Below are 15,224 nucleotides of genomic sequence, written 5' to 3' on the forward strand. Positions count from 1 at the left end.
TTATTGTATGTGAACCTTAAGGTGGGGGTGGAGATGGGGGTTGAGTCCCTGTCACCCACCCAGTGTGGCTGCAGTGCTGCAGGTCCTGCCCTGAATCCTGGAGGTTTTTCCTCCCTGTACCTCAAGCCAGGCTGCTGCACCAGTGGGGGAGTGCACTGGGGGTTCACACAGTGCTAAGTTCTGAACTGGTTTCTAAAGCAGCTGGAAAATGAACAAAAACCCATTCTTGTTCTCCAAGCTGGACATTAGAGAGAGGTGGAGGCTGGAAGGGGTCTCTGCTCAGAGGAAAGGTGTTAGCTCAGGTCACTCAGGACCCTGTTTGGGGAGGTGTGAATGGCCCACAGCTTCTCTGGGCCCCTGTTCCAGTGTCTGACCACCCTCATGGGGAACATTTTTTCCATAGAGCTAATGAGAACTTCCTGTTTTCCAGCTGGTGGCCTGTTGCCTCTCATCCTGTCTGAGAGCAGCCTGGCTCTGTCTTCTCCATCCCCTCCCCTGAGGTAGCTGCAGACAGCAGCAAGATCCTCCCTTTACACCCTTCTCTCCCAGCTCCCATCCTTTCAGTCTGCTCTGCTGCCACCCAATTTTTAACCTATTTCCCTGCAGCAGCCAAGCCCTGGCCTCTGGTGGGGGCTGAAGTGATGGGAGCAGCCCAGAGCTGTGACCCTTCTCCTCTCACCCACCCCAATTAAGCCTGGGTCCGTTGGCAAGGGAGAAAGTGGCCTTCAGTGTCCAAAGTGTCCAAAACCAGCCTCAGTTCTGGCTGGGAGGCCCACGCCAGTCTCCTACAAATAAAGCTCCACCATGTCCCATTCATTGTGACAAAATACATTTATTGTTAAAAACCCCCCAAGCCCCTCTATGTGTCATGATGCAGCTTGAGGCCATTGTACAGAGCACAGCTCAAGTCCTGGTCCCTGGTCACTTGCAAGACTCGTCAGCTGCCAGGGGAGTGTCCCCTTGCTGCCATCTCTCTCTCTACTTTCTTGTCTACAACACTCACAAATCTGTTTCCCCGTAAATAAAACCTGAGTGGTTTCTGTGCCCACTCTCCCCTGTTGCCAATGCCAATCCTGGTGGTGGCCACCACGTCCTGCTCCCCCGGCGGGTCCCGTCCCGGCACCATCCAGATGGCATCATCCTGAGTCAGGTCCCTTTGGTCAAAGGCCTTGTCGATGCCAAAGGCCTGGCAGAGCTTGGAGGGCCCATTGCAGAGCTGCCAGTCCTTGAGCAGCCTGCTGGGGGCTTTCCTGGAGGCCGAGCGCAGCTCCCTCATGGCCTCCAGGCCCTGCAGGGGCTCCAGGGAACGCAGCAGCACCGCAGCCCCTTCTCCTGTGCACAGCAAGAGCTGGGGTTAGTATGGAATGGGTTTTGGGAATGTCACCTTTCAGCCCACTGCCAGCAGCACTTCAGCTCTCAGCCTGATGGAAGAGGGAATGGCCTGGTGCTCCCAGCCATGGGCCTGTCCTTTGCTCCAAGGGCACTCCCTTCCTCCTCCAAGTGTCCTGTACTCTGTGCCCTTCACTCTGCAGTGCTGACTTGCTCTTCCCAGCTCCACCTGATGTTGCTAAGTCTGACTGCTGCTCCAAGGCTTGCCAGAGGGCAAGAACTTTTTCTTATGTCAGCACAATGTTCAGGAATAAATATACATCTGGTTCAGTTTTGGCAGAGGTATCCAAAGCTCTGCTCCCAAACCCAGTGGATTTCTAATAAACTCTGATTACAAGAACTCTAGCTAACAAAGGGAAGGAGGAATGAGTGTGGATGCTGCAGAGAAAGAGGCAGCACAAAGAGAAACCTGGGGAGGAGCTGCAGGCACTGGGAGCAGTCACTGCTGAGGGAGCCAGGGCTGGTACCAATCCAAATCCCTCTGGAGGTGTAAGAGCTGGGATGAGCATGGCCCTGGGTCACTGCACAGCTCCAGTGTGATCTGAACACGTGACACAGAAGCTCTCCCAGGGCAGGGACCTGGGGCAGGACAGGGCTGTGGGATGCACAGCCCTGGGAGCAGCCCTTAGCAGAGGAGACCTTTCTATGACAAAAATGAACAAAACTGACAAATTCTTTTCTCAAATGTGATTTGCCACCCTGTCCGAAGCCTTGGGTCCCCTGCCCTACCAGCTGTTGCAGCCAGGTGACAGCAAAGCAAAGATGCAGCTCTGACAAGACATTCCCTGTCAGACAAAGATCTCCAGCCTAAGTGTGACAGAAACGTTTCCCTGGTGGCCAGCAGGGGCCCAGGGCTCCTCCTGCCCCTGAGTGGGTGAGGAGAGCACTGGCAGAGGGCCTGGTGCAGCCCCACACAGCTCCCCCTGTGCTGGCCACCCACAGCTTCCCTCCCACCACCATCTGCACAGTGCTGCTCCCCAGAGTCCCCTCTCCCCCTCCAGCCTCAAACATCTGGAGCCAGGCTCATGCCTGGCAAAGGCTTTTTGTGTAGGCACTGGCACATCCCCAAGGACCTGTGATTTCCCAAAATAGAATCCCTCTCATTTTTTGTACAAATCCCACACTCCATTACCCCTCTGGGCTCCCAGTGAGGTCCTGGTTCCTGGCTCTCTGAGGTGTGCCTGCTGCCCTGAACCATCTCAGAACCCCTGCTGCCCTGACTACAGCTCGGTGAAGTCAGCAGCCTGGATTCCAGCAGCTGTCAGCAATCTGTTCCCAGGCACTCCCTTCTCCAAGGAGGGGGATTGATGCTAATCTGGCAGCCAAAAGCTGCTTCCCTGGCCTAACAGTGATTTAGAGCTCAAAGGTCATTTTAGATTTTTAAGAACATGTTCCATATCCTAATTCTGCTTTTTATCAATGCACAAAGAAACATCCTTCCCATCATGTTGCTGCCTCCCCTGCCAGGAACAACTTGCAGGATTCTGAGCAATCTCTCATTACACTGCTTGCTTTCACCCATCTCAACTGCAAGTGGAAACTGTGGTCACACTTGAATTGAACTGAGTCCTTGGGAGTTCACATGAAGAGAGACAAGCACGTGGAAATCTGCAGGTGCTCCCAGAGCAGCACAGAGCCCAGCAAGGGGGTACTGGCAACTTCTGTCTCTGGCTGCTCTTTCTGCATTTCCAGCTGGAAGTTTCCAGGTTCTTTCTAGCTGTGTGCAACACAGACCCCACTCTGCCCAGAGAACAGCCTTGGGAAGAGGTGGAGACAGCAGGCAGGACACGAGTGCAGGGTCACCATGATGAGCCTTCTTCCCCTCACGCCTCTGGTTCCTCCTGAGCAAACCTCCACATTAGAAATTTAATTTCGATTCCCAAAAAGTGGCTGAGTCAACTCCAGAGTGCTTCAGCTTGGCTTCTTCCCCCTCCCAGCCTGCAGCAGTTCACTCTCAAGGGTCACCTGAGTCCAGCATCTGCCCAATGTGCACACAGCAGCAGCAGCAGGGCCAGCTGGGGATGCTGAGTATTCATCACTCTCGTTAAGAGTCACTCCATATAATGAGCAGCATTCAGGGCTAAAAGCTGGGATCTAACAACACTGCAGAGGCCAATTGCCTCCCTGAGCAGTAAAATTCATAACATGACAGTGGAGTCCCACACCCCCACAGCTCCAGCTCCCAGGCTTGGAAACAGCTCTTGGCCACTGGAGAGAAGAGAATTTTCTCCTCCATTCACCCACCCACCTCAGTGCTCCCCAATACTTCCTCCAAAATCCTGGTCTAGGAGCTGAAAGTCAGGGAGAAGTCCCTGCAGTGTGACCCTGGGCTGAGCATCACCAGGCTCTTGATTTTACAAGCTGTTCTTTCAGATCTGGCAGCAAAATACAGAGCTTGGCAAATTCCAGAGAAACAGCTCACAGCTAAGTCAGAGAGAGGCACGACTGGCATTTATCCTCTTCCTGAGGCAAGGGAAGCCCCACATCTCCTGACTCTGGGGAAAGCTCTTAGCACTGAGATTATTGTGCAGCTCAGGATATACTGCAGGATTCCTGCACAGTAAAAGACTCTGGCTATATGTTTTCTATAAGCTTTTCTCCTCTACCACCCATGATTTCTCCAAATGTAGTGATGCCTGCTGTGGCTTCAGGCAGTTGCAGTATGTCACTCAGGGATGGGAGGATCTCTCACAGTAAAATTCCCCGTGATGAAGCTTTATCTCAGTGATGTGCATGAAGATTTCCCTTCCTCACTGACAAAGAATTCTGGATTCCCTCCATCTCATTATGACTTTATGAACACAGGGCTGTGGGTGACACACTCTTCCCATCCCTGAATGATACTGGAGTGTGAACCTCAGCAGAAACCAATAAACACGAATGTTTATTCCACCTGGAGTCACAGGCTGTGAGGTTGTGTATCAAAACAAGTGATCCCTAAAGAGTAAGAGCTCCACTGCTTCAGAGGATACACTTATCTCTTGGAGCTCTTTGCCTACAGAGTGTGCTATGAAGAAGGACCAAGCTATGCCACAAAAGATATTTTTGGGTTTTTTTGCCAGGGTTTCTTTGTATTTTTTCACAGCCACAGTCAAACCAAAGTTTTGAAAACCCCATATCCAGAGAATGAAATGCTTTTGCTCTCTACCCAGGTGGCACCATGAAGATGACTCCCTCAATCCTTCCCTCAGGCTAAACCACAGCACAATAAACAACTGGAGAAAAACATCTTGGGTGATTCCTCCCCAGATTCTCTCTTTCAACACTTCTGCACGTGGGCAAATGCACAGAAGGGGCAGCTCCAGTTTGTGTAGCTGCATCAGTGGTGCACAATGTGCACAGCCATGGCACTGACTGCAGGGCTCTGACAGAGCTGGCAGTGACAGCTCTGCCTGGTGTCACTGCTGTGGGACAGGATGGGGAGGGAGTTTGTAACAAAAAATGCAATGAATTCCATCCCCACAGGGAGCCCTTCAACTGCTCTGCTACAAAACTAAAAACAGGTATATAAGGAAAAATTTCCCCAACTGTGTAAGATTTCAAAGAAATCTTTCTAGAATTCAAAGGCTAAACATGTATTTTTTTAAAAAGTATGACTCTTAATATTTTAATCACCAAGAATCCCATCCTGACAAATGAACCATGTGCTTTCAAAATCTGAACAGATGTGGCAGAGCCACTGTAATGAAGTTCACATGTGTTCATCCAGCAGCCTCAGACCCTCAGTTGCACAGTCAGGCTCTTCCCCCACTCTTTAACGTGGCACTGTTTTTCTGCTTGGCTTGTGTCCAAAGGCCACAACCTGAGCATTCATGGTCACAGTTACATTTGCTCTCCACTTAGGAATACACAAGCTTTTTGACCTTTTTCACTATTTTAATGATAAAGAAGTAAATTGGGCTTGGGATTTTTCCTAACAGAGTGAGCAGTTACCTTGGAAACATTTGCTGCCATTTCAAGGTGTCTAATTAAACAAGAGATTATTGCAAGGCCAAAACTGTCATTCTTACAGGACAGGAAAAAAAAGAAAGTTTTCAGTAGTGCTTCTTAAGAGTCTTGAACTGTGAAGGACAGTTTCAGTAAATTACAGAATAATTTAGTTAGAGCTTGATTATTTTTTCTTGAGAATAATAGAAGATGATTGAAGATTCTGTAACAGTCTGGGTATTTTGATTTGAGTGGGTTTTTTTGGCTTTTAGATACAGCTGGACAGCTAAAATGCTTCTACTGACTCCTTGCTTAAGCTTAGGACATCTCAGACTTTTTGTTTTCCCCAACACTTCATTCAGCCTCTGAAGATAAAGGCAGGAGACAGAGGAGTTTCCTGCCATGGCAACAGACACCAAGATTAAGACTGTCATAAATGACTGAATTTTTCTCTACATCACCACTTTTGAGGAACAAGGTTCACTGAATCATATGACTGAGGTCACCAAAACTGAAAGCTCCATCCTATCCAGATTCTCCCTCATTTCTCAATCTTTGTGTGCCTGAACAGCTCCCAGAGCTCCCAGCTGGGACAAATGGGGCAGCTGGAGATGGGCCCTGCCTGCTGTGCTGCCTGTCCCCAGGTACACCCTGATCACAGTGGCAAAGCCCAGGTCCCAAGGGAGGATGGTGACAGCAAATCAGAGAGCCCACAGAGAGCCCACAAGTGACTTGCAGCACAACTGTAGCTCAAAATGTCAGCCCCATGCTGCTGGCATTCCACCTCTTTCAGCCTCAGCTTACCTTGGCTGGAAACATTCACGCAGAAATAAATGCCATAGATCTGGTACACATACAGAGTTCCTGGTTTCATGAACATTGCCGCGTTCCGCTGTGTTTGCTTCCCACCTTTGGAGTGGGAAGCTTCATCTTCCCCACCCAGATAAGCTTCTGTTTCAACAATCCTGCCCCAGAGCTCTCTGCCATCAGGAAGTTTGCGAACTAAAATCTGCAAGAGAGGTCAGAGTGCATCAGTTACCAGCCCTCAGTACAAAATAACCACAGCAAGAGCTGTGGAAACAGAGAAGTTGGAAAGAAAGGACCTGATGGAACTAAACCCTCTCCAGTGAGCAGTCTCTAAGCTAACTCCAACTTTTTCAGCTTCTCCCAGTACAAGGAGATCCCACCTGTCCCTCACCCCACAAAAGCCTGGAGTGTCTAGATGAGGCAGCATCAAACAGAACCAATTTATGATCCTACATACACTAAATGCTTTTGTGGTTATTCTCTGTAACTCCACTCCATCAGGTTTAAGGCAAAAATCACTGCTGATATCAACCTTGAAGCATCATGACTGTATAATCCTTAGATCAGAAGAAATATGACAGTGGCACAATTAAACAACTGCTATGATTAGACAGTTTCCCTCCCTAGAGATGTTTCAAACAAGTTCCAGTCCCAAATCACAGAGATAATCAGCTCTAGAGAGGGCATCAATGCTATTTCAGTATTTTGTGCACCACAGAGAAGGGCAGTGCAGGAGAGATGGGAATTGGCTTCAGGCAGACAACAACAGATCTTTGTTATTACAGTGTGTTCTTGCTGCTGGTACCTCCTTAAATAAAACAAAGCAGATGCAGGGGAAACAAAACATGACAGTCAAAAGATTCTCTTTAAAAATAAAACAACCACTAAACTTTGTACAAAGGATTTTGTGGTTTGACCTGATTTCTAAAGTTTGTGCTTTACTTAACGTGTATGAAATGCTGCAGCTCAGTCTCGTTTGGGCACCAGCAATCAGTTTAATTAGAACACTTTAATTATGCAGCTGTTCAAAAATGACCTTCAGAAAACAAAGCTTAATTCCTAACAGATGTTTGTGCTGGATTGCTAATGCAGATATTGATCTGATCCATAATGGATGCTCCAGGAGTTGGTTTCCAAAGCTGCAGTTCCAGTATACCACAGTTTCCCTACAGCACTTGTCAAATTGTTGAAAATAATATGTTTATTATTTTTTATGAAAAAAAAAAAAAAGCACTGGTGTTCAGCAAGTGCCTGGGAACACCCCAAAACCAGACCCATGTGGCCACATTTCTCCCTCAGTAGTGTTCCTCATGGAACACCATGGTTAGATTATGGGTTTAAAAGCATCCAGGCATTTCCCTGTCTTCAGACAAACCAAATATTCTGTTGAATAAAAAAGTTTAAAAATGGTGATAATTCCCAACACCTCACAGTAAGCCATTTCATAAAGGTTATTTTTCTCACTGAGTTCCCTCTGAAAGGCCATTCACTGCATGTACCTTTTTTGTTTCCAAGAACTCAGGTATCATGAAGATAAGCAAGATTAATACACCAGATGCCTCCAAAATTTGGCAGAATGAAGGTAATGAAGGAAACACTAAATTATCTTTATAAGAGAATAGGCTGGGTCATGGGAAACTGGGGGTTATACTTTGAAGAAAATGTAAAAGTAAGATAGAAATCATGTGGTTTGGAATACTAGGCCTACATAGGAAAAATACAGAATTAGGACTCAAAAATCATCTGCCCAAAGTAACTGAATGCAGGAGGGTGATGGAGCCATTTAGACAACAAAAATGTATCAGTAATGGGAGATTTGAGGCATCCTAAGATAGAGCAGGACATGTGCAATGTCTCCTTAGACACCATCAAATGTTGTGCAGAGTGAAGAATCAGGAACCTCATGAGAAAAGACTCAGTTCTCAGATCTGGAGCAAAACACAAAGCCTTTTCCAAAGACTTATTCCTGAAAAACAACTCAATATCATGACTGTGAAGGATAAAGTTCAGTGTCTTTTCACAAGCATTAAAGCCCAAAAATAATCTAGCAGAGTCCTGCCCAGCAGCACAAAGAGGAAACTATGTAAAGTGAGGGAGCTTGTTGGGAAGGACTTTGGAGGCAGCCAAAGGTTAAGGCCTGAAAGGCAAGCCTCTAGCAGGATGTCTGCAAAGATAGCAACACATGTGGAGTATCACAAAGAGGTGAAGGCAGGCCAGAAAGAAACCCAGCAGGGCTAAAAGGCAGAGCAAAGGTGTCACTTACAAGCAAGATATCCTTAGAAAATAAAAAAAGGCTGGATGCAGCAAAACAGGCCAAAACCAACAGTTTGTGGAACAAATTCCTGGAGTTATCTAAAGCCATGAGAACCCAGAGAGTCTGCTCACCCTGCAGACAATGAAGGTATAAAAAAGACTCAGAGAAGATAAGAGCATAGCAGTGAAACTGAACACACATTCTGCAGTTGAGTTTAGCAGCTCCAGGACTGGAACTTTTTATAGGGAAAACACTGAGGGAACTTCCTCCCCTGGAAACAGCCAGAGTTTTCTGAAGGACTCAATAAGCAGAAGAGTCAATCTCTGATTTCCAAAGGCTTTCAGCAAGGTCCAAACACTCCTCAAAGTTTATGCAATGGGCTAAGGGAGAAGTCCTTGCATGAACAGGTAATGACCTGGAAACTCAGAAACAAAAGATAGGAATGGAAATATTTGACATGAAAAGAGCTGAACTGTGGGGCTGTGCAATCCTTAGCACAACAAGACAGTAAAATGGAGGCAAAGAAGATGTTGCTGACTGCAGAGCATTGCTTTCCACTGGGCTAAGCAAGAAACAAAAACAAGTAAAGCAATTGCTGAAAGGAAGATAATGGGCCTGAAGCAGCCTTCAAACCACAAGTAGCCAAGCACATTTTAGTAAACAGAAAAAAGGAAGGAAAACTCCACCAAAAAAACCCCAATTAAAAATGTGACAGACTAAATCTGAAAAATTACTCCTCTGACTTCATCTAGAATAGATTCAGCTACTGGTCTTTAAATTCCACTGCACTTAGCAAGAGAAGGAATGAGAGCTGGTATTCCTAAAATAGCCAAGCCTAGGAGTCAAATGGCAAAAAAAGAATTTCATCCTTTCACACTAAGTTATCAGCTAGCACATAACCCAGTGCAAGAATCTCAGTGCTCGTGCCTTACCTGCCCCAGAAAGGACTTGGCCAGACTAACACAGGGCTGGTTGAAAAAATCTTCTTGCAGCTGACGAGAATTTTTCTTCTCTATCACAAAATATTTGCTGCTTTTTGGAGAAGGATCTGCTCCAGGTGTAGTGTTCAGCTGCTCCACAGCACTGACCTGAGGGAAGCTGCTGGTGTTCTGAAGAGCACTTAATTGAGCCAACAGCTTTCTTTTTCTTGGCATAGTTCTAGAAAATGGATATAAGTATCAGTGGGATTATAAAGCTTATTTAAAAGCAATTCATTTCCACAAACTTCTGTTTTTACACATCTCTGCACAACAATGACCCTGAAAGCTGACTGCATGGACAACCTATGCAAACTGCAGCAGCAGGTGACAGATTTAGCTGTGTTTGCACCAGGCTGGGCAAATATTGGGCTCCACTGATGAGCAAACAGAAACCAGCAGTTTGAGTATCCATCTTTTAAGGACTGCAGATAAAAGCAACTCTGCTCCACTAAGCACTGGAAATAAGTTTGCTGTTAGGTTAGAAAATTCAGAAAGTAACAGCAAAGATGAACCATTACTTTGTACTTTTTACTTAAAGCTAAAAAAATCTTTTAAGCAGACAGAAAAATCAGAAAAAAAGCACTTCAAAAATTGTGCTGCCTCAGAAAGCCCACAGAAGCTGTGTATCAATCATTTTCAAAGGTAATGTAACTGGATCAGAATCTAAACCTCCACAGGAAATTCACAGATGCCTTATTCAGTCACAAACTTGATTATTGTGCTGTAGAAGTGTGTTAGAATCTCCCCAAAATGATTCAACTTACCAGAAAGATTCAACCTACTGCTCCAGCCAACAGCACGGACCTGGGGCAGCTACATCACAACTGTGCAATTGTTCTCCTGGTCTGTCACCACTTCCATGTGAGCTCCACTGAGCTGGTGCTCCCTTTCCAGTGCTGCAGTCCTCACACCTGCTGAACAGGTACAAGCATTTATTCACTGGATAAAGTGCTCTGAAACAGGCCAAGAGATTCTGGAGATCTGATACCAAGAGTGCACCATTAGATCAACTCCAGAATAATTTGCAGTTTTCTGTTGGGTCAGTAAAAGCCCAACTCCCAGATGGGCAGGGCTGGAGATGCTCTGAAGCCTTTGTTATTCAGTGGGAATACACTTTTCCTACACTGAATACACAGAAAAGCTGGAACCAAACTTTTAAAATGCCCCCATTGGCACTAAATTTGAGAACTGTCAGCCTCAAAAAGAGGACTTTTACAAGAAAATGCAAAGACACCAATTCTAAATTGGACCCCATGCAGATTTAGAAATGGAGATAGAATCCTATAGCTGAACCTGCAAGCAAGTATACCCATAACTGTTGCCATTCATTTTTCACCAGATCATCAGCATTTTAAAATATTACTACAAAAACTTCCAACATCAAAAGGAATCTTTATCTTGATGTGATGATTCTCACAATGAAGTTCTACCAGCAACAGTTTATTTTCACTACAGTGAAATTCAGCATTGCTGCAATCTGAATCACCAGTGCCAATTCCCCAGCAGTGTTATGTTTCACTTCAGAAGAATCCAGACACAAACATATAAAAATAGGTAGGGGGAAAAAAAATCAAACAACATTGGCATGACTGGCAGAGAGGGAGGATGGTTTCATTTTTTTCTGAACATCTAATTCTTTATTGCAATAATTCAGTGGTGTCAGAGACTTGCCACAGCTCCATGCCAGGAATTCTTACAAATTTTGTCAGAACTCAGCAGCCAGCCTCAGACAGAACTGTCTGGTGGCCTGGGCAAGTGAGTCCTGTCCAGGAGAAAGAGCTGCAGGAAGAAGGGGCAGAGGAGAACACCTCAGCATTTCACACCGACCCTCTGAAACACTCAAGGCAGTACCTCCCATGAGGGCAATACCTCCAGACTTCTCTGACAGTATTAACTGGAGCTTCCAGCTCATCAGCCACACATAAAGACACGCTGCAAACATGGCTGACTCGAGTGGAGCATTAACTCAGTTGGTAATTTGTGCTCTCATGGAATGTGACATCAGAAACAGGATCTGAGCTGCCTGGCACCTACTGCACTTCCAATTAAATCATTCCCAAAGCTGCAAGTGCTCTGACATTCACAGCAGCAGCCTCAGGGCACTGTAACTTCACTGCTGGGGGCTGCTCCTTGACACATCTCAGCACCCTCAATAGAAACAGCAGCAGGAAATTGCAGCCAGGAGAAATGGGACACAGAAACAGAGTGCAGAGTGAGGGGCTGCAACACCAGCTGACAAACCCAGAAAAATCCCACATTCCTAATGCTCTGTGCTGCTGCTTGCTCATTGCAAGGTCTGAAACACAAAGCTCTGTGCCTCAAAGCCTATCTACACTTTCAGGAAAGGATGTTGCTTGTAAATACAAATCACAAGAAAAATCCCACTGTAGAAGGCAACACATATCCTGTGCATTTGGGAAGCAAGAGGCTCAACCTCCTCTGTAAATCCACACACAAATTCTGCAGCTCTTCATTTAATTTTCCTGCTTGTACAATAAACAAATCCTACTCCTGGGCCTCAAATCATGAGCCATGGGTTTAATCACTTTTTACTAATCCTGTTGTAACCAAATGAACTACAAGTTGTTGAGCACATCTGGTAAAAACATACAAAAAAAAGGGTATGGAAGTCAGAAAAAGAAGATCAAGAGCAGAATCAGCACAAGTGCTGCTGGGCTAATCCCAGGCAAGTGGTTCAGAAGCCTGCAAGCCAGAGTTGGAGAGACACTGCAAATCTGTGCAAAACCCAGCTCAGCAGCAGATACACCCTGTACTCAAGGCACAACAGTCTACAGAGGATTCTTTAATCCTTCTAACAAGACTGCATTTGCAGGCATTTCCTTAGGTATTTAATGAGTTTTCATGAAAAGAAAAAAAAATCCCACTAGCAATTTGCATTTGTACTTTTGGCTCCCAGGTTCAGACACCTGCACAACCTTCCTCAGGTACAATTTTTTTCTGACAGAATAATGAAGAGTACATGAACCACTGCCAGTTCTGGAGAGACAATTCCTCACAGCAATCCCCAGTTGTACAGATTTGATGTGGGAACAGAAGCCAGGTCAGTGCTGGGTCAGCCCAAAGGATACCCCACCCTGGATCCTGCTCTCCTGCCCAGGTCAAGAGCAGGAGCCTGGGGAAGAACAGAATAAACATCCAGGGCTCCTCCACACATCCTCCATGTCTCTGGACTGGAACCTTCTGATCCAAGCACAATCTTCCCTGAACCTCTGTAGCACCAGCCAAAGGGAGACTTGACCAAGAAAGAAAAATTCACAGAATCAGTTATTACTGCTCCAAAACCTCCCTCATTTTGTGTGGGGAATTTGCACTGCTCCCCACCCATATAAATCAGTTTACACCTGCACTTCACCATCCTCAGCCCTCTTTGCCACCTTCAACAAGGCAAAGCCAGCTGCAAACACTGATTTTCCATGTCATCCACAAACCATCCCTGCAGCACCCCAACGGTGACCTCCAGGCACCAGGAGAGCTGCCCATTTACTCACATCCTCTTTGCTATCTCTGCAACAGCTGTGTGTTTATGACAGGGGAACTCCCTTATTATGTCCAGGTAAAGGGCTCCTGTTAAAAACCTTCCTGAAATCTGAGTACAGACTGTGAGCCAGACCTCAACATGCTTATTTGGACCTGCAAAAAATCCCAGCATTTTTTGAGGCATAATTTGTAAGCCACATTGATTTTCCCCTCTAGATACTTATGCAGCTCTCCAATAATCCTACTTTGCTACATTTGCTATTAATTCACTTGGTGGTGGTCAAACTTCCAGGTCTACAGTCCTTGGATTTCCCTTTGAAAAATTAGTGACACATTTGCTGCTGAAACCATCACTAGCAACACTGTCCTTGGGGGCTGCATCTGGTTTGGTAGTTTATTCCTGCCTGTTTCTGCCAGTTTAACAACTTATTCCTGCCAGTTATTCCTGTTTTTTTTTTGTTCCATAACCTCTTAAACAGACATTTTAAGGCAGATCCTTCCATGAGTTCTCAGCATGAATGATGTCTCTCTGCCTTTCCTGTCTAGTCTAGCCTATTAGTAACCAGAAATAAGATAATAATGTATAGTTTTCTGGAGAACAGTGTGAGAAGCAGGAAAAAACCCCAAAAACCACTGAAAAAAGAGTGCAGGCATGAGCTAATATAACCACACAGTGTCAATTTCTCTGCACAGACAGATTCTGACAGCACGTGCAATCCTAATACTGCAAAAATAAGCCGAAAGGGATGCTTTTATTCACCTTACTAAGTGGTGGGGACCTTTTGCCTTTATCTCCTCGCAATTCAATTCCTCGCTCCTACTCCCTTACGGGGCATCTTCAGCTTTTTTGGGATGAAACCTAACTCATCCTTCTGTAAAGAATAAAGAAGGCAACATCAACCAATGACGAAAAACAAAAATAACAACAAAACAAAGCCTTCTCAGCAGAATTACATTTTGGTTGAGGCAATTCGTGATTTGGAGCGGAACCCGGGGCTGCAGCGAGGGGCGCGCCCGGCAGTGCTGGGCAAGGCCGGCCGGGCCCGTTCGGGCGCTGCGGGCGCCGCGGCCGAGCCCCGGGAACCCGAGCTCCCTCCTCCGCCCACCCCGGCCGTTCCCGGCGATTCGTGGCCATTCCCCGGCCATTCCCGGTCGCTCCCGGCCGCTCCCGGGCTCCCCCTCACGCACCTGCCGGGCCCGTTCCCGCCGCGGGCGGGGCGCGCGCAGCCCCTGCGGCGGCCCCGCGGAAGCCCCGCAGCTGCCGTGAGGGGCGGGCCGGGGCGGGGCGGGGCGGGCGCAGAGGCGCGGCCGTGAGGGGGAAGAGCCCGGTCCGGTTTATGGGTTCTTTTTCCTTAGGGATGTCTCCTCGTGGGTGTTGCTTTCTGGAGCACAGACCCTCTGTAAAACAGCGTTTGAACTCTCGCTGGTTTTCAGCATCCACTCCTCGGTTTTTCATGTTAATCGTTAATTCATCTATACAAAGGCTGAGAGAGTTGGGGGCGTTCGGCCTGGATTAGAGAAGGCGTGTGGAGACCTCAGAGTTCTTCCAGTGGCTAAAGGGCCTTCAAGAGAGCTGCAGAGAGACTGGATAAGGGCCTGGAGTGACAGGAAAAGGGGGAATGGCTTCAATCTGACTGAGGGGATATTAGGAAGAAATCCTTTCCTTATGAGGGTGAAGAGGCCCTGTCAGCCTGCCCAGAAAAGCTGTGGCTGCTCCATCCCTGGAAGTGTCCAAGGCCAGGTTGGACAGGACCTGGAATAAAGGAAAGTGTCCCTGCCCATTTTTGGAGGTGGAACTGAGTGCTCTTTAAGGTTTCTTCCAACCCAAATAATTTAGTGGTTCTACTCCAAAAAGGCATGAGCATGCATTCCAATGAACATGCATGGTCACAAGCTGGCTTTACAGAGAGCTGCATTAATGACTCCCTCACTTCCCCAAATAACAAGTATCTGGCCTGCAGAAAAAATTCTTGGCTTCAGCTTTTATCCAGATGGAGCATATGGTAAAAATGGGGGCAAAATGCGATTTTTCCTCACAACATTCTGGGGACATGCAGCTGGGGCCATTGATTCATAAACAAGTGTTTGCAGGAAGGGTATAAGAAAAAGTCTGATGAATCAAAGTGGATTTATTCCCATTTTTGTAATAAAATATTCATACCAGAATAGCACCAGCTAGGATCCAGTGATGCAGAGAATAGGCATTCACTGTCTACCCCTTTTGTGAATTCGGAAGTGAGCAGGATAAATTACTGACTATAATTTTAGGGGACATTGACAGTTTTGGAGGTGCAGCCAGGAGTATGAGTAGCTAAAGGTTCTTATGGAGGCAGAAATAGGGATCAGTTAATTTGAGCATGGAGTCATGC

The 15,224-nt window shown here is 46.6% G+C and overlaps 1 protein-coding gene across 2 annotated transcripts; it reads right to left on the reverse strand.

Moving 5' to 3' along the window:
* Positions 1-830: 830 nt before the first annotated feature.
* On the reverse strand, positions 831-14,123 carry MPG (N-methylpurine DNA glycosylase). 2 transcript variants are annotated; one of them, XM_054270766.1, is made up of 6 exons: positions 14,044-14,067; positions 13,616-13,724; positions 10,122-10,268; positions 9,310-9,535; positions 6,121-6,325; positions 831-1,332 (listed from the first exon to the last, which is right to left on the reverse strand). In XM_054270766.1, the coding sequence occupies exons 4-6, from the start codon at positions 9,529-9,531 to the stop codon at positions 938-940; spliced, it is 822 nt and encodes a 273-aa protein (XP_054126741.1). In that variant the 5' UTR covers positions 9,532-9,535; positions 10,122-10,268; positions 13,616-13,724; positions 14,044-14,067; the 3' UTR covers positions 831-937. The 2 variants fall into 2 exon arrangements, with proteins under 2 accessions (XP_054126741.1, XP_054126740.1); XM_054270765.1 differs by lacking the exon at positions 13,616-13,724 and having other exon boundaries at positions 14,044-14,123.
* Positions 14,124-15,224: the final 1,101 nt, after the last annotated feature.

This window comes from Melozone crissalis, unplaced genomic scaffold (genome assembly GCF_028551555.1).
Source record: "Melozone crissalis strain CALT ecotype California unplaced genomic scaffold, PUWL_Pcris_2 ptg000012l_1, whole genome shotgun sequence".
Lineage (NCBI taxonomy): Eukaryota > Metazoa > Chordata > Aves > Passeriformes > Passerellidae > Melozone > Melozone crissalis.